Genomic DNA, 20,973 nt, shown 5'->3' on the forward strand with positions numbered 1-20,973 from the left:
TGACCAAGAGATCATGACATCACCCACAATCAAGAGACGGACACTTAACAGGCTAAGCCATCTATATGCCCTGTGTGACTAAATTTTAATGGGAAATTAAATACCTATAATTAGAAAAGTTTCTTCTTAAGAGTATAGCATCGCAGGGGAAAATTAAAAAAAAAAAAAAAAAAAAAAGAACAGTGAAATGAAAATACTCAAAAGCCCAATCACTTGACTCAATTTGGGACAACTCTAAAGGGCTCTCTGTGGTCCAGGGGGATCAGTTTGAGGTCTCAGTTGCAATGCCCTGTGCCTCTGCCTCTACATTTTCCCAAACTTGATTTCCTCACTCCTTGCAGGTGTTACTTCTGAAACTCTTTTCCAATAAACCTTTTGCATAAAACTCTGCATCACGGTTTCCAAGGGATCTCATCTAAGACATAGTACACTATATTCCAGGAAATATGCTGATAAAAGTATAGGGAGATTGATAATAATAATAGTGTTTTATGCAATTAAAGCTATATGAATATTAAATGTGACAAAAATATCATACAATTCGGGTGATAGTAAAAATATACTAATATATTTTAGACTTTTATAAATCAAAGATGTCAATGTCACCAAAGAATGTATAATTAAGAAAGATGACAGGCTCTACATTGACAGCACAGAGGCTGCTTGAGATTCCCTCTTTTCCTCTCTCTCTTTTCCCCTCCTCTACCTGTGTACTTGCTTGCTCTCTCTTTCTTTCTCAAAATATAAATACATAAACCTTAAAAAAAGAGACAAAAGTGGAAAATGGAATAATTAAAAATACTTTCTCAATCCAAATGAAGGTGAAGCAGGAGAGGAAAAGCAACATAAAATAAGAAAGATAGAAACAAATATTAAAAGACAGTAGATATATCAGCAATTATGTTAAATATGAATGGAATAAATACTTAATAATAGTATTGTCAGTCTTTTTTGGGAAAACAGGCCAAACTGTATGAAGCTTATAAGAGACATACCTTAACATGACAAAAAAAAAAAAAAAAAAAACACATTAAGAATAAAGGACGGAAAACTATTTACAATGCAAAGATAATTGAATAAAGTTGGTCCAGCTATGCTAATATAATAGTCTTAAGGTAAAAAGCATTACTATAAAGAGAGATATATAGCATTACTATATATCATAGTGATCAAAGATAATACTATTTGCTTAGACTGCTTTTGGCTAATGTGAGAGTTGAGTAGGTACAATACAGAGAATATGACCCACAAAACTTAAAATATTTACTATCTAACAATGCCTAATTTAAGTGTAGAATAGAGAATCCAGAAATAAGTCAACACAAAAATGAAATAATTTCATCTAAAAGCTGAAGTTAAATAAAGCTTCTCAAAAAAACACTGAAGATGTTAAAAAAATAATTAAGAATAACTAGCCACAGGCTTAAAAGCAATAATCCAAAAGGAATAAATTGATAAACTGGACCTCAATAAAATTAAGATATGACCTTCAAAAGAGGCCATGCCACTAATTAAGTAAATAGGCAAGACAAAGTGGGAGAATAGAGTTGCAAACCACAGAGCTAACAAAAGACTCTAGTTTTTTCAAAGACAAATAGTTAGATAATAGAGATAAAAACCAATGAAAAAAATAGGCAAAAGACTTTGACAGACATTTCACAAAAGAGGATATCCAAATAATCTAGTTACATAAAATGGTACTCCACATCGTTAGCTATCAGTAGCATGCATATTGTAAATACAATAAACTAGAATAGCTACATTTAAAAGACTCATCAGCCTCTTCCACCACTGGCTAGAGTGTAAATCGGTACAACTTTTAGCAGTATCTAACAAAATGGGACATCCATATACCCTGTGACCCAGAAATTTTCTGTCTTCAGTCTATACCCAGAAGACAAACATATACACATCCAAAGAGCTGTTCAATAACGTTCATAGTGGTAGAAATTATAATAGCCCCCATGTTGGTAAAAAAAATTAAATAAATAAAAAATAAAACATATTCATATAATGGATACTATCAAGTAATGAAAATATGAAATTAAAGAAGCCAGACATAAGTGAATATATGCTATATGATTCTGTTTATATAAAATTCAAATACCAGCAAAAGTTATTCATGGTAATAGTACTCAGAATACTGAGTAGGTCATGTGCTGTGGGATGACTCTTCTGTGGTACTGGTGTTCTATTTCTTGATGGAAAAGAGTGGTTAAATAGATGTGTTCACTTTTTCAAAATTCATCTGCTGTACATGTATGAAGTGTACACTTTTCTATGAAAATGTTAGAGTTCATTAAAGTGTTCAAACTTTTAAAAATGATAACATCTAGTGGGGGAGGGATTAGGGGATAGGAGGGAATGCACGACATTTTAGAAAAATGATCTGGGAAAGCCTCTCCCAGGAGAACACATTTTTGCAGTGACACATTTTCTTTCTTTGAAAGAAGCAAAGGAGAAGCAGTGTGAAACTATATGAAGATTTGGGGTAAGAACATTCCAAACAGAGGGGATATCACTGGAAAAGGTTATATCGTGCCTGGTGTATTTGATGAGCAATAAAAAGGTCAACTGGACTTGAGTGGAGTGAGTGAGGCCAGGAAACACAAATTAGATTGGCTGGGCACACATTAAACTCCTGAATGAATGATTTCTGTGTGTGCTGACTTTCTGTTTAAACATCACTGTCCATTAAATACATATAGCACATTGTAAATTGCTTTAGAATACACTAACTATGACCCATAGGGGGAAAACATAAAATCAGGGTAATCTACTTGCTCAGTTTGAGAGCTGAGTATCATTTTGTTCAATCTGTAAAGTTTTTCCCATCCTACACAATTCCTAATGAAGACAGAAACCATCAGTTAACCGAGAAAATAGGTTGAGGGGAAAAAAAGTATTAATAAAGCATAATCTGTTTATTCACTGATCATTTATGAAAAGGAGTTATATGCATACTTCATATATAAACATGAAGGTTTACAGAGACATAATGCTAGATTTAAGACATGACACCAGGAACAATGGAATAAAACAATAAAAAAAATCACTTTTTAAAGGGACATATTACTCTCAGACACAAAAGCTACCTAGGTTGTCCATGAAAGGCAGGCAATGACATTGAGGAAACTGAAACTTATTCTCAGATGGCAAAAGAATATGAACAATGATTTTATAAGAACCTAGACATCCCACACTCTAACTCTGTGAGAATTTTTCCTTTTTAATTTAAAAGTACTAGCATCAACATTACCATCAACAGTAAAGCAACACATGGATGGATAATAAAATAAAAATTCAAAGTCTTGAGATCTTGAAGAAACGCTTCCCTGAGTATTGTGAATGACCTGCAATGGGGCTGCAAACCTGTTTTCTAGAAAGGGTTGTCCAAAAGCAGTAGGCACTGAACTTGAAATCATAGAACTCCTTCAATTTTCCCTTTTTACTGAGTCTATGTTAAAGTGCCATACATTTTGTTGACAGTTATTGCCACATCTATTGGCACACAGTCAGTGTCAGTTTGAAAAGAGTTTTGCAGCCTAGCTAGGGCCCATTACCTGTCCCCTGTCCTCTCTTACAATTTATTTTCACCCCAGCAGGCAGCACGTTACAAGGTCATTAATTTGTTAGGCAGCTTGTGCTTTCCAGTACAGCCTACTTTAGAGACGGCTCTTAAAAACATCTTGGTTGAACCACAGCAATGCTCTGTACCACCAACAGGGAAATAGAAATCTGAGAGCAGCCAGCACAATCTGAACTGGTTGCTGAGGTGACTTGATCTTTGCTGCAAAATCAACGGGAGATGGTCATGGGCAAATGGCTTATGAGGCTCCCAAGCAATCAGTACTGTGGGTACCACAATTTTACAATCTTTGTAAGAAAGTGAGAGATGAAAGGTGTACACCAAACGGAATGCAGCAAATAAATAATGTATTCCATGATTCACCAGGAGGTAAAAAGTAACAAACGAGTAGACCTGAAGAAACTAATCTAACAGGTAATCTAACAGATCTACACATTTCAATCATTCCAAACCTGGAAAGAGTCAGTTGTATTTTAATCAACTTCTTTTGCTACAAGCATTTTAATAGGAATTGCACCTTTCTTGGGAAGGAATGATAAATAACTTGTAATTCAAGAGTGGCTCAGAATGCACTCAGTACCTTATTTCTCATCAGATCTCACTTAAGGATTTCAAGTATTGAAAACTCCACTGCTTAATTGTAATGCAGTTTTTCAGAAAAGGAAACATTTGTTGTAAATCTGAAGAATCCTATTCATTTTATAATTTTGTGGTGTCAGGTTTTATTCTTAGAAGGGTACTTACTGGCTCATAGGTGGAGAATGACCTCTTAACCTTTGCCTCCTCTCTCACAAATGTGGGCCAAATGTTACAAAGAGCTTCACACTAATTCCAGTGATAATCTTGTGCATATTTTTAGTGGATGAAATAATAATAAGGCCATCTTACATTTCTATAGTAAGTTATTTAAAATTATTGAAATAAACTATTCTAAGGTCAAAACAAAATCAGAAATTATTGTCTCCATTTATACAGGTTAGGAAAGAGTCGGCCAAGTTAATGATTCTGAGGTCATGAATTTCTCTCCTTTTTCCCCAGAGCTTGTTATAGCCATGCAGTTATGAAAACAAAAACTAAAAAATAAAGCCAGTCTGTAAGAAATTCACTGGCCCTCAATGGCCATGTCAAAGGCCTTTCCCCTTAGAGGCTGCTGACTTGAAAAAATAGGAAGAAGACAGTCTAGATTAAGATAAAAATTCTGTGTAAGACCAACAATTAGTGTGATATTGTTTATTTCTTTTCTTTTCATGGAATATAACCTAGTTTTATTATAGGAAGACAGAAAGACAAAAGAGAAAGACAAATCACTACAGCAATACTGCATTATAAACTTCAAAGTTGCTAAAAGACTAGATCTTAATTATTTAATGGGATAGAGGTGTTAGCTAACTATACAGTGGTAATTATATTGCAATATAAAAAAGCATCAGATCAACACACTGTATAACTTACATTTGTACACTATTACACGTCAAGTGTATCTCAATTTTAAGAATGCAAAAAAAGTATCACACACACAAAGCCATTATAGTACTGGAACAAAATTTCCCTAGAGACCTTCAGAAGCCACCATCTTTTAATCCATGAGTAGGTGTAAATGTGCTACAAGGGCCCATTGAGAGAGGAAGTTAGGACAGAGTCATGCTAGGGTGGCTAACGTAGGCCTTCTCACAGGAGGGGGGCAGTGATGAAATCTGAAGAGTGCATTTTTCTCCAAGGATGACATGGAATAGAGAAAAAAAGAAAAAAAAAGAGAATTCCCTTCTACCTTTTTAATCTTCCTTTTCCCTTAGGATAATGATTTATAATTCCCTTGGGAAAATGCTTAGAGAACATTTTGTGCCATCAATCTTCCTTCTGCTATTAACACAGAAATAAAGCTCATCTTCCTTTCTCCTAAAGCAATGCTTTGTTTGGTTCCCTAGTTTTCTGACTGGAACTTCCAAAATAATCTGCGTTCAAGTAATGTTTTTCTGTCATGAATCATTGTGTAATCTGCAGTATTATTCTTTCCCCATAAATAAATTCAATATATATATATGTACACACACACACACACCACAAACACATATGCACTTATATACACAAACTCTGTAATAACACATACCTGATAAAGGCCTTTGTTGTGAGTACTCACTAGTAAATATATGGATTTATTAAGCCCTGCCCCCCATGACAGAGATGGAAAATGTCAGATGTTTTTTAGTTTAATTCAAATTTATTTTAAATTAAATTCAAGTAGTGGATAATATACAGTGTAGTCTTGGATTCAGGGGTACATATGGTTCGTCTCTTACATATGACACCCAGTGCTCATCCTGATAAGTGCCCTCCCTGAATGCCCATCACCCATTTACCCATCCCTCTACACATTCCCTTCCAGCAACCGGTTTGTTCTCTGTATTTAAGCGTTTCCTGTGCTTTGCTTCTCTCTCTTTTTAATCTTACTTTCCCTTCTTTTCCCCTATGTTCATCTGTTGTGTTTCTCAAATTCTATATATGAGTAAAATCATATGATATGTGTCTTTTTCTGACTTATTTCGCTTAGCAAAATACCATCTAGTTCTACCCACACTGTTGTAGAAGGAAAGATTTCATTCTTTTTCATTGCTGAGTAGTATTCCATTGTGTGTGTGTGTGTGTGTGTGTGTGTGTGTGTGTGTGTATCACACCTTTATTCTTTCATCAATCAATGGACATCTGGGCTCTTTCCATGTTTGGCTATTATTGAGAGCACTGCTAAAAACATTTGGTGCATGTGCCCCTTCAAATCTGAGGTTTTGTACCCTTTGGATAAATTCCTAGTAGTGCAAGTCCTGGGTCAAAGGGTAGTTCTATTTTTAATTTTTTGAGGCGTCTCCATACTATTTTCCATAGTGGCTGTGCCAGTTTGCATTTTCACAATAAAGGCAGAAAGGTTCCCCTTTCTGTACCCTCACAGACATCTGTTGTTTCCTGAGTTGTTAATTTTAGTCATCTTGACAGATGTGAAGTGGTATTTCATGGTGGCTTTGATTTATATTTCCCTGATGATGAATGATGTTGAGCATCTTTTCATGCATCTATTAGCCATCTGGATGTCTTATTTGGAAAAGTGTCTATTCATGTCTTTTGCCCATTTCTTCACTGGATTATTTGTGTTTTGGGTGTTGAATCCGGTAAGTTCTTTATATATTTTTGTTACTAACCCTTTATCTGATATTTCATTTGCAAATAACTTTTCCCATTTTGTCAACTGCACAGCTAATTCAACTTTTAAGCCTAAACTAAGGCATTTGTTTTATTTTTGTTTGTTTGTAATATTTTAGATAATTAAATAATTTCTTGCCTTGCAAAAGAAGCTATATTTCAGGATCTACCATAGATCTACCTTGTCCTATTCATTCTCTTCCTCAAGAATGGAATCAACTATTATATTTCCTTGTTTATTTCTGACTTCTGTATGAACATCTGGATGCAAAAGTTTACAAAGGTAACATATAAAATATTCAGAAACAGCAAAAATGAAAAAACAAACAAAAAATGCAACAGAAATCTAATCTATTTTAACAAGACAAATAAGATAAAGACCTTATAGAATCAGAAGAAATAAGTTTCATTAATAAAAAGACACAACACATATTAAAGAAGAATTTAGAAATAATACCTAACTACAAAAATGTACAAAACCTCAGACTGAAAAGAGCACTGCTGATATATCAGCATATATTAGTAACAGCCTTTCATATCTCTGAGAATTCTTCAAATCCTACACACATTTAAAATTGCTATTTCAATCTGATACAATTATTGTCTTTTAAAAATCAAACATTTTTTATACTGGTAAAAGATGAGTTGACTTCTTTCCTTACTTCCCACTTGGCACACTAAATACCCTGGCACTTTCATTCTAGTGAGTTTGCTGTGCGATGTTAAGAAAATACTACAATGTGGGGCACCTGAGTTTCTCAGTCTGTTAAGCATCTGACTCTTAGTTTCGGCTAAGGTCATGATCTCATGGTTCGTGGGTTTAAACCCTACAGGGGTACCTGGGTGGCTCAGTTGGTTAAGCGTTTGACTTCGGCTCAGGTCATCATTTTACGGTTTGTGGGTTCGAGCCCCGCGTTGGGCTCTGTGCTGACAGCTAGCTCAGAGCCTGAAGCCTGTTTTGGATTCTGTACTCCCTCTCTCTCTGACCCTTCCCTGCTTACACTGTCTCTCTCCCTTTCTCAGAAATAAGTAAAAACAGTTTTAAAAATAAAATAAACCCTACAATGCACTGACAATGAGGAGCCTGTCTGGGATTCTCTCTCACCAGTCTTTCTCTCTGTACTACCCTGCTTGCACTATCAAGATAAATAAACTTAAAAAACTTGAAAAAAAAAAAAAGACAGCAATGTAAGGGCTCTGAGGGAAGAAAGTGCTTATAATCAACTATCGAAAGCTTGGCAAAACCATCCGTGATTAATATATTATTTCATTACTGCTTAATTATTTACCAAAGAGATTTAATATAAGAGTTAAATGTTTCATCGCACTAACATATTTAAATATGAAGTGACTGTGTAAGATCTATTTTTTTATTGAGTCACATTTTTGTGCACATGACTCTCCTTTTAATTTTGAAAAGACATTTAATCACAGATCCCATGAACCTTTCTTGCAGTAAATTTAATAACTAAATGTTCTTTGATACTGGTTGATTTTATTTCTCTTACTCTTTGTCTAACAAGATACTGTGAAAATCTGAACACCACATACTTAGAAACAAAATGTCTTATGTAGTTTTTTAGATGGAGAAGTACATATTCTCAAGCGTCCTAGTAAGGAAAAAGTCTGTATGCTAAGAGCTTTACTTATCAGAAACGACATAAATTTAAATCATTGTGCAGAAAAAAGATTCTTAAATACTTTTTGTTATTCAATATTTTGAAAATACTGTGTTTTTCTCAGCCATAGAAATTGAGTTCTACAAATAGCAGCTGATTATTTCATTAAATCAGAACCAGATTACTAATTTCAGTATTAATGGTTAGCTTTGACATGTTTTAAAAAGGTAGAAGGTACTTAATAGACCTGTCTTCCACCCTGAAATGAACAACTATTCAGGGAAATGGAATTGTTCAAAGATACATTTTCTTTCAGCCAATCTGTGAAATATAATATAATTATTCTCTTTTAATGAATCTCTCAACGAGGAGCAATCTTTCAGAGCTTGAACAGGTAAAATATAATGATAATGGGAGCAGCTTTGTAAATAAAAGGATGAAATGAGATTGTTATTTTATGCCATATTATGGGATAATTAGAATAACAGTGTAGCATTCATCAGGCATTGAACTTTCTAAAAAAATTCCCCAGAGCTCATTTAAATTGGTCATGTTTATCCATGGAGATTTTTAGTCTGATTTCAAATGCCTGTCACCTTACACCATTTAGGCCTCAATCTTTACCTTACTCTGATTAACGGTTGTACTTGCATAGCAGCCAACAGATGCTGCCTGAAATAGACAACAAGAAACCCTTGGATTTATAAATCTACAGTTTATCAAGAGAAAAACAATAGAACTATTTTTATTAAGCCTGGAGAATAATTATCCAGAATGGAGGGAAAGATAGTCTATATGAATCTCCATCAATTTTCAAACAGTTGGTTGGATACTGTCCAACAAACTACAAGTGATATGCTAACTACTTCTATATAATAAAAACTTCATTCATGAAAACTAAATTCATGGCAATGGAACTCTAGTGGTAGCTCTGGTTATTTCAAATCCATAAAGCTCAAGGCTAACTTTAATAGCTTTGAGGAATCTGACTTAATAAAGAGGTCCTGGGACAACTGGGTGACTCAGTCAGTTAAGTATCCAACTCTTGACGTTGGTTCAAGTCATGATTTCATGGTTTGTGGGTTCCAGCCCTCCATTGGGTTCATGATGATAGTGCAGAGACTGCTTGGCATTCTCTCTCTCTCTCTCTCTAAATAAATAAACTCAACAAAAACAGAAAAAAGAGGTCTCTTTGCTTCCTAATGGACACTCGATGGCACCCTTTGGTAGTTAGATGAATGACTGCAAACAGAACCAGGTGATAGATTGTTGTGGTTTCCTCACATCCATTAAGGTAACTAGAAGAAAATACTTATAAACAGAGTTGAAAAAAAAGTCTAAAATCTCTCCTGGTATGACTTGAAATCTTTAAATAAGACGCCATTCCACAAGATGGTGCAATTGAAGTTTCATCCTCGAGATTATTTTTTCTTCACTATTAATTCCTATCTTGATGCTAAAAAGAATAAATTTTAATACCAACAGAATTAAAATGAACTATGACTCATGTTTAAAAATTTTTGTAGTTGGTATTATGTCATTTTGATAGTTCTTTCATGTTTATCATTTTAAAAAATTCTTCCTAAGTTCTTGTCATATTCTGATCATAGGAAAAATTATTTTAAGTTCCCTTGGGCACATCTATTACATGAGCTTTAAAGTACCATCCTCAATGGCAAGATTACAGTAGGGTTTTCTATTTAGGAAACTTCTAAGAATGGTCTCATATTTGGGAACTTTATGTGATTATTATATGAAACCAAGCTCTACAAGTATTATTTAATTAGTTGGAGCTTATATAATCAGTCAATATTAATTTAACTTGGAAATATACTTTATATTTCCACCACTGCATAAGTTACATTTATTTAGAATTATAATGCATCCTTCGCCTGGGTGGATGACCTGCTATTGTTTTCAACAGACTCAGGTTTGGATACTATGTCACAGAAACAAGTAAGATGGGCATTTTATCACTGATATTAGACATCAAATCATAGGGGAAATGATCCATTAAGTCATTTATATTTTCCATCTTCCTCTGAAGTTACAGTTAAAAGCAGTAGATAGAAAAGTAGAAGGGTAACATTTGGAAATAAAGAAGGTATTCTGCCTCAGAAGTCAGAAAAGGCAACAACTGAGTTTTAATTTAAAACCTCAAGTAGACAAATCCCTTTCCTTCTTCTTTTGCGTTGACTAGATTGATTGCCAGATCACATAGTTTTGAAAATGCAACTGCTACAAAAATCTATTTTTTTCAAGTTTTCCAAGACTCACTGGGTTGAAGCGAAGTGCTTCTTGTTCTGCCTTTTCCTACCTCCCTGTTATTTGGATTTCTTCCATCTTCTTATTTCAGTTTGTTTTTAAGAATAAGCCTTCATTAGCAGTGATCTCATTTATTGATTAGAAAATACCACTTCCCCTGTTTAAATTATTACTTATCTGTTATATCAAAATGATTCTGCGGACTTACCATTTTACTATAAAAAGTTCTAGAATTATATTGCATGTCAGATTTTATTCTCAGAATCATAATATGTGCTGGACTTTGTTTCTAAAAAACTGCATGTCAGATTTTAAAAATTTGACTATTGAACATGGGAGAAAAGGGCAATGATGCTAGTTTTTTTTTTTAATTTTTTTAATGTTTTACTTATTTCTAGGAGAGAGACAGAGAGAGAGACAGCGCGAGCAGGGGTGGGTCAGAGAGAGAGGGAGTCACAGACTGAAACAGGCTCCAGGCTCTGAGCTGGCTGTCAGCACAGAGCCCGATGTGGGGCTCGAACCCACGAACCACAAGATCATGACCTAAGCAAAAGTCGGATGCTTAACCGACTAAGCCACCCAGGCGCCCCAGCAATGATGCTAGTTCTAAAGACTGCCATCTGATGTTTCAATTGTTCATAAATAATAATTTACTAATACTTATGGTTTCTGTTTTCCAAATTTCTAGGAGGCCAGCGCTTTCTCTGTAGTTTATAATGCCATGACAAATAGAAATTTCATAAATGCTTCTTCATAATATATATGTTTTTACAGTACCGCTAGGTCAAAGATAAGAATACACAGTCTTATATTTTGAAAGGGTATTTCTATTTTTACATGTAAGAAATAGGTTTTGTATTCCTTAACTTTTTATTACTGTTCTATAAACTAACAGCATGGCTTTTATAAAAATATAGAGAGCTATCACATTAAGATAGCTAGGTGTATGATTCAATATTCAGCTGTAAAAAGAAACTTTGATATTTAGATAACTTTATTAAATATGTGATATTACTTTCAATAGCCACTGCCAAAGGTACTTTAAAAATACACAATTAGGTATTCATTTGAGACATGTCCTTTAAGGTTACTAAATAGCAAGTGTTTGGATCAATCTATTTTCAACCAATAAAATTATCATGGAATTATATATGTATATGTTTTTTTGTGAAATGTAACATCTCAAATGTCATAATCTTTTTTCAACAATTTTAAGATCCAGGTAAAATAATGCAGCATAAAATCCTTTTCTTGTTTCTAAATTTAATTGATTTAATCACTGAATTTAAATGCTTGGAAATTGTTCTGCTTGCCAGTGTTTGAATGCCAAATACATCATCTACAGTTCTAAAATGAATGTTGCAGTTTATATTTAGACAACTTAAAACACTGCCTTTTAAATTACCCCAAATAACCCACAGAAATGTTTAGGGAAATTGATAATAATGGATGTCAAATGTCCTTACCATCAGCTTTCAGATAAGTGTAACTTTTACAAGGCACATAAAGTATTAGGGTCTTACTATCTGAATGCTTTTGTGCATTGCTCAGACAATACAATGCAGAGCACACACAGATTAATGTCAACTCTTCCAGAGCCTGCCGTCCCCATTTTAAAGATAGAGACAAAAGAGCCAATAATCTTTTTTATTTTCACAGGCAAAATAAATTCAACTTTTGCTATTTTCAGAGATATCAATTCATTTATTCTCTTTGATCAGTGTGGTTTGGATTGACTTTTTCTCCTTCTTACTTCCTAAGAATGTTCAAAATAAAATAAAATAAAATAAAATAAAATAATCTGAGATAGAGAGATTCCGGTGCACAGTCTCTCTCCTCTGCCTTCTAAGAAGAATCGAGGGTCCAGTCTTCCTCAGCACAGAGCACACACACCAAATAGGGTGGGGTAGGAGTGTGTGCAGTGTCAAGTTCATGGAAAAGCTTACTCTTGGGAAATTGACACACATTAAATGTTATGCAAGATACACCATGTGTTCAAAATTAGGGATGTGTGAATGAACAGAAAGAGACGAGACCTATGACATTAGCTGAGGCGGCTTTCTAAACTTCACTCTTTCTTGCCCTACCTTCACAATCTTTGCCTTACTCAAATACCTCTTATATTATTATTCAGTTTTGGTTTTTATCCTAAATTTGCTCAAATAGATTTACTTCAAAAATAAAACTGAGGTTACAATTATAAATTTAAAAAAGCAGTATCCCTTCCTATAAACAACTATAACAATATATATAAAAACTACTAAACTTTAAAATTCCCATCTGCATATTGCTTAAACCATTTTGATTTTCCACCAGTTGTAATACATGCTACAGTTCTGGGAAATTCCACCCAAATAAAATGGAAAACATGTTAATTAGTTTTTAAAATAAACTTCTTTTTTTTTTTTAAATATTTTTATTTATTTCTAGGAGAGAGAGAGAGAGAGACAGCATGAGCAGGGGAGGGTCAGAGAGAGAGGGAGACGCAGACTCTGAAACAGGCTCCAGGCCCTGAGCTGGCAGTCAGCACAGAGCCGGAAGCCGGGCTTGAACCCACGAACCGTGAGATTATGACCTAAGCGAAAGTCGGACTCTTAACCTACTAAGCCACCCAGGCGCCCCTAAAATAAACTTCTGAGGAACCTGGGTGGCTCAGTCAGTTACGTGTCTCACTTTGGCTCAGGTCATGATCTCGCGGTTTGTGAGTTCAAGACCCATGTTGGGCTCTGTGCCAACAACTCAGAGCCTGGAGCCTTCTTTGAATTCTGTGTCTCCCTCTCTCTCTACCTCTCCCCCACTCATGCTATGTTTCTCTCTGTCTCTCAATAATATATACATGTTTTAAAAATTTCAATAACCTTCTATATGGATGGTATCTGGTTAGTTGCATCCACATGTGTGGTGAACAGTCAGCTGCCTGATGAGGTTCAAGCAGGAAGTCCAGAGGCTTCCCACAGTGTTTCCGGTAAATGTTTAAAACTTTTTGTCTTGAATGTAATTACTTTGCCTCAGAGGTTTCAAACGCTTTAAAGTAGTCAACCTTTTTTATTTTTTCAGATTAAGCAACATTTTAAATATCACGAAATGAAAGAGAAGATTTGGATTTTATTTTTACGAATATATTTTCGAGGTTCAGTGTGCTAACACTTTGAAGAGTCAATCCATGAGAACAACATAGTTTTTCTGATCAACAGTTGCAGTGTCACAGGTATCCTATTTTCACTGATTTCTGCATTTTGTTTTAGTTGTGTGACACTGAGAATATCCTGAACCAAACAGCATGTGATGGTAAATGCTGGGAACGTTTTGCAACTCACGTGGTAGTCTTATACCATTCTGATTTCTGGAAAGTGGAATGGTTGGACTTGTACCTTCAAAGCTAAGACAATTAGAATAGCTGAAAACTGCTCAGATTACTTGACAAGTCCTTATTGTTTGGCTACCAAATACTTCTAAAGGTGTTTTTTTTTTTAGTATACATGTACCCCTATTCTTACAGCAGTGTAATTTATAAAAGCCAAGATATGGAAGCAGCCCAGGTGTCCATAGATTGATGGACAGATAAAGGAAATGTAATATATATGTATATAGAATGCAATATTATTCAGTCAGCAAAAAGAATGAAATTTTGCCATTTGCCATGGCATGGAATGAGCTAGAGAGTATAATACTAAGTGAAATAAGTTAGAGAAAAATACCATAACACTTACATGTAGAAATTAAGAAATAAAACAAATAAGTAAAAGGGAAAAAAAAGAGAAAGAGAGACAAACTAAGAAACAGACTCAACTATGAGGTTGAGTTACTATAAGGTTACTGTAAGGGAGGTGGGTTGGGAGGGGTTAAATAGGTGGGTTAAATAGGTGATGAGGATCAAGGAGTACACCTGTTGTTATGAGCACTGAGGGATGTGTGGAATTGTTGAATCATTATATTGTGTACCTGAAACTAATATAACACTGTATGTTAACTAACTGGAATTAAAATAAAAAATTACAAAATAAAATACTAGTAAAGATACTAGTACTGACTGAAATAAAAAAAAGAAAGCATAAATAGTTTATAAAATATTCATATTATCGTACTTTGTAGTCACAAAATACAATTAAATAAAACAATATTCTGAAATATATAATCAAGAAAAAAAAGTCAAGTATCAGAACAATGCATACAGTACAATCTCACTTATGTGCACAAGTAAAAAGAGTCTATGAACATGCCTGGTATTTAAGTCAGTAGAAAAAGGCAAAAAGTCTATATTCTATTTTAAACAAGAAGCTGGAAAACTTCTGTAAGAGGCAGACAGCAAACATTTTCAGCTTTGTGGACCATCCAGTCTTTAAAAAACAACTATTGAGCGGTACCATTGTAGCACAAAAGCTGCTATAGACAACTATGGCAACCACACAACTGAAAGGGCAGAACTGTGTTCCTATAAAACCTCATTCACAAAAAAATCTGTAGGTAGATTTGGCCCCTGGGCTGGAGTTTGCCAACCCTAGTCCCTTTTAACTCGGTTTGAAGGATAAGGAGTGGATTATTACTAAAACCATTTACAAAAAAAACATACTAGTATATTATTTGTATTTAAAAATATTAATAAACAGTGTCCTAATCCAAAAAAATACAACTTTCTTAACTTTATCGATACAAATTTATGATATAATGTTATTTGTCATTTGGTTCAGATGTTCACTGGAAGTTTCAGTTAGTCAAACTTATCTTATGCTTCATACTTAGCTGAAATTTTGCTTCAATTTCATTGCAGGCTCTTTGGCTGTAGTCATGAGCATATTTATACCATAAATCTCTGAGAAAAGTGCACTTGATATACATCTTTGTGATGTAGTTAACTAACACAATTTATGAGCAAAATACTTTCTAAAAATTCATTTCCATTTTCATTTAAAATATTACTATTTATCACTTTGTTTTCACTTCCACTGATTGTTAAGAAGTAGACGTACCAAAGTCTGTGGGGCCTTTTAATTGAATGTGATTCACATACATTGTGGTGGTAATGTACCCATTTGTGCAATTATCTTATTAAACATACAAAGACATTAGGGAGAGAGAGCACATGAGCTGAGCCAGGGAGAGGGGTGGAGGGAGGGAGGGAGAGGGAGAGGGAGAGAGAGAGAGAGAGAGAGAGAGAGAGAATCTTAAGGAGTGTCCAAGCTCAGCACAGAGCCCGACACAGGGCCTGATCCCGACACTGGGATCATGACCTGAGGTGAAACCAAGAGTCAGATGCTCAACTGACTAAGCCACCCACATGCCCCGTGACATAAAATTGTTAAGTGACCATTACAAAACTACAGATTTCCAATTAATGACACAGTTTTACTTACTTTATCAGTGCATATGGATATATATAAAAGTGTGTATATGTAGATACGTATATCTTTTAATCTATTGACAAGGAAGAAGAGTATAAGGAACAGGAGGAGAGGAAGTTATCTCTGTTGTAGCAGAATTTAATGATTTTAGAGTCATTAATATGACAAAATGTTTTATAAAACACACCTTACTGTGTTTTTATTACAGTTTTTTTTAATATTTCCAAAACATGGCAATAATTAGTTTGAGCCAAGGTTTTACGGAACCTCTGAAGAATTACAGTTATAACTCAATGGGAAAAAAGAGTTTGAAAAATAATGGGTCAGCTAAAGGCCTTTATTTCTTTTAAAATGCAAATGCCTCTACCTTCATCTGCAATCATTCATTTATACATTAATGTGAGTGAATTTATTAGACATCTTTCCGAGGCTTGGATTTACTTCAGAAGAGAGGGAAGCAAAGAAACTCAGCAACTGAAAGTAGTGAGAAAGACTGAGTATTAGGGTTAGGAGCACTAAAGAACTACATGGACTACTTTAAAATTTTGCTCAAAGACCATAGAATCTATACATAACCCGCTTATTTGTATTTCCAAAAACAAAACACAAAAGACAAACCCACAAGGAAAATATCTACTGAATTACATGAGTGTTGAATATATTTCAGAATTGCATCCAACTGTTTTTAGAATATTGTGCTGGAAGAGTAATGTAATTAAATGAATTACTTATAATTTTGATCAACTTGAATTAAATTAAGCATAAAATTTCCAACCAGTGAAATTATTAACTGAAAATTCTCTGATCCTATGTCCTCAAAGACAGAAAGCAAGTACATTGTGCAGGCATCCCAGATCATGCACAGCATAACATAAGTGAGGATTTAATGCTCTAAAATCTGGTCCCATACCTTTGGTCTATGTCATGTTTTAAAATGCTTAAATGTTTTAAATTTTTTCTTAATTTAAATCCTTCTACCAGGTAAAATAATCTATCTTTATTGCAAGAATCTAGTCATGCATGCTTCCCCTACTCTGTGTCTCCATCAAAAGCTTTCTTACAGTTTATGGAAATAAGCATCCATTTCAATATAGTACAAATTTAGTTTGAACTACAAATTTTTGCAGAGGAATATAAGAAAAGTTGTTTGTTAGTATTTGAAGAAGGTGCTTTCTATAAAGGAAGTTATATTATTAAGTTTCTTTTAATTTCTTTACTTACATATTTTCTAAGAGTGAAAAATATTAATTTGGATCTGGGCTAAAGAAATGTGTTGAACTAGAATTATATTTTTCATATTTCATGCTAAAGTCAACACTTATAATCATTTTATGAGAAACTGAAAATATATTTAGATTTAAAGTACTGATTGACTCTGATAATTAATACTATTGTTTTTGTGTTAAGATAGTGAAAACAAAGTCAAATGACAGAAATATGTACCATTTAAAAGGGGGTCTATGCAGTTATCTTAAGTAATAAATTTCACTTTTTGACTGTTAAGTAGAACATTTATCAGTTAACAGAATAAATCTGCAATCAAATCTTAGAAGCATTTTGAGATACTTTTATCTGTTTTGTTGTCAAATGAATCAAAATGGAAAAAACTTCTAGATAAAGCCAATAAAAAAGGAAATACGGATTAGTATATTTTTAATATTCAGTTGATAAGGTCATTTTTAACAATGGAATTGTTCTTGTCTGATGATAAAACTAAACTCAAACAACTAGCATCATCGGTTTCAAGATAGAGAACAAAAAAGTTGAGCCAAATCAGTTATGAACATACTTTTGTTATTGCTCAAACAATTACCTTCAAAAACTCTGATTTCTACTGTTTTTCCCTATCTTTGTACTGAGAAAAGATTTATTCCAACTCACAAGCCCTACGGGCTCATACTTTTTTCATTCCCAAATTTATGGAAATTTAGCCCTAATAATTCCACACTAAGTAAGAAGACAGAATGAGAAGAAAGATGTTCCTGTACAGTTACGGGCAACAAGAGTCTCTGACAGTATTCCTGGCTTATATTTCTGTGCTTTATACAGAGAGGCAAAAGTGAGGCCTGCAAAAAGCATAAGGGCAATAGCTCCACCGGGGATTATACAGACATTTGTCCTGGTTGAGAGCAGTCATGAGCTTTATAAACATTAACAGCTCACAGGTGAATGCAGCTGGCAGCAGAACATTGAGAGTTATTCAGATTTATATCTGAAATATCAAGATGCAAAGGACATGCCAAGTATTGGTATGTAGTAACCACATAAATATTGGAAATTATTATAGATATTACATATATTTTTTAATTATATGGATTACATTACTAATATATATGTACCCAGTGCTTTCCTAAAGAGAAGCAGAGATAGTCTGATCTTAGTACAGTCCTTGAACTAATTTTAACACCTAGGAGATTTTTTTTTTTTTAAATATTTTATATATATATTTCTGAGAGACAGAGACACAGCGTGAGCAGGGGAGGGTCAGAGAGAGAGGGAGACACAGAATCTGAAACAAGCTCCAGGCTCCGAGCTGTCAGCACAGAGCCCGACGCGGGGCTCGAACCCACGAACCGCGAGATCATGACCTGAGCCGAAGTCGGACGCCCAACTGACTGAGCCACCCAGGCTCCCCAACACCTAGGAGATTTTTACTAATCTTCTTAGATATTACTTATACTGAAATACAAATACAATATTAATGTCAACAATCCCTAGGAAACAATGATTATATTTAATTCCATTCATTTTAAGATTCACATGGTACAAACCTACTCACTTCTTCTATACATTTCTCCTCCAAGGAAAAAAAAAACCCACTTTCCTCAATGTTTTCCTACAGTTATATTAATTCTGAGTATGACCATTTATATTAAGTTGGTGTATATTTGCTTGTACTAAATTACATGACTTTTCAGGGTTTACCTCTTTAGGATTACCTACATGTTTAAGGGGCTTCAAAAGTTTCTGTCACTGACAGGTTGTAATAAGCACTCCTTTCAAGAGACTAGTACCTAATGCTTTCTCTCTCCATTTTTGTCACCCTTATGGTCACCATACTCCATCTAAGAGAAGTAACTGCTGGGTACCAAAACTTGAATCAGATACCTGAATACATGGAAATATTAAACTATTTCTTACCACCATAAAGCCTACCAAACATCTTCACATGTTATTGTGTTATTTATTTTTAAAATACGTTTATTTATTTTTCTTGGGCCCATAAGGCTGTAACCTTTCCATACGCTCTCTTTGCTACACTGAGGTGGCCAATACACTTTCTGATGGCAGTCTGAATGCTATCAATAGTATCAATTAGATAGATTCTGGAAAGTAAAGAAAATGAACAGAAATTATTGAAGCATGATTGATTAATAGAATACTACCAGTTTAATATCTTTGTCTATAAAATCTATCAACAAGAATTAGTTGTCTTGAAAATTCTTATACACAGCTATTCTATCCCATTTTGTTAGTCTTTTCTGATTTGTTCTCAGGCCTCCTAATAGTTGTTATAAAATTTCTGGAAAAATAGGAGCAGCTAACCAATATTTTTTGTGGGATATTTAAATGTGCCATTATAGAGCAACACCTTAATATAAGATAGCTTGAATGTCATAGCCTAATTGAACAAAGCCAAGAATAAAATATCTTGCAACACAATAGTAAAAAAGCCTTAACAAGGCACTTGTTATAATAACTCAAACGCCTTGACTAAAATGATCACATTTCAGAACTTCATGTGCAATATATCCTATAATCTTATCTACTAAATACTCACATGTTTCTATTTTCTGTTGGGAAGGAGAATAGAAGAATGAGATCCAAAGAAGAAAAATAAAGAAAAAAATCCATGAAAAATATAGCCAGTGTATACATGATTTTAGATTATGATATAATTTAATTACACATACATATCTGATAGTATGAAAAATGTAACTCCATATATATGTAGACTACTGTGCAATGGAAAAGTCTTTAATTTTAATGTAGCCTTGAAAGCAAGTTAAAAAGCAAGTTAACACAATTAAATGTGAGAAAACTGACCTTGACTTGCAAACTTCAACTCTTTAGCATCTGTGAGTGTGGTCCTTTTGTCAGACGCTTTTTTCTCTATTCGGCGATGGCTTCGTCTTTTCTTAGACTCTCCCCAAAGATTGGATCCACCGTGCATGCTCGGTATGTTCAAAATAGCAATTCCTTCCAGAGAGATGTTTATTAAATCAATTTGTACTCCATCACACTGATCAGTAAAAAGAACAAGAAAAAAAAAAAAAAACAGTAAGATATTTGATCTTCCTTTCCTTGATTTCTTCTTTTGCACTTCCTTATCTTTCAATAAGTCCACAATCTTGTCGTATTTAAATAAGCCTTTCAAGAACAATTAAATGACTACCCTAAATGTCAATATAAAAGTTAAAGCAGCCAATAATATTAACCAGTTATCCTTTAAGCATGTCTTTAAACATGATCAAAGTAAATCATCAGTCTATCTTGTTTACAGAAACCCACCGGGAAAGACACACATTAGTGTCTGTATGATCAGCTACAAATTTCCAACATGTTGCAAACAGGTTGAGGCTATGAAACCTGGTCAACACTTATGCAGAAATTTTTTAAAAAATATTTACTTATTTTTGAGAGAGAAATAAAAGGAGAGAGTAAAAAAGAGAGAGACAGAGAGAGATAGAACCTGAGTGACATAAGGGCAGAGAGAGAGGGAGACACAGAATCTGAAGCAGGCTCCAGGCTCTGAGCCGTCAGCACAGAGCCTGATGGGGGGATTGAACTTATGAGGCACGCAGAATTTTTCATGACAGCCTCCTAGTTAGAACATGCTGCAAACCACTATTGAAGGAAAGTAAGGAAACCAAAATTTGTGGTCTCAGTTGGTCAGAGAGAGAAGTGGTTTAACAGACTTTGGGGGAAAAATAAAGTAAAAAAAACAACAGTTCAAAGAGACCTGAATTAC

General features: G+C 34.2%; 1 protein-coding gene across 1 annotated transcript in view; it reads right to left on the reverse strand.

Annotated features, from left to right (window-relative positions):
- Positions 1-20,973, reverse strand: part of LOC120221827 (diacylglycerol kinase beta-like) — a 192,798-nt gene that overhangs the window by 162,010 nt on the left and 9,815 nt on the right. Inside the window, exon 2 of the mRNA XM_039219420.1 lies at positions 20,049-20,244. Coding sequence (XP_039075351.1) covers positions 20,049-20,175 — 127 coding nt within the window. The 5' untranslated portion in view covers positions 20,176-20,244. The remainder of the gene's footprint in view (positions 1-20,048; positions 20,245-20,973) is intronic.

Source organism: Hyaena hyaena, unplaced genomic scaffold, assembly GCF_003009895.1.
Source record: "Hyaena hyaena isolate Hyena2069 unplaced genomic scaffold, ASM300989v1 scaffold_818, whole genome shotgun sequence".
NCBI lineage: Eukaryota > Metazoa > Chordata > Mammalia > Carnivora > Hyaenidae > Hyaena > Hyaena hyaena.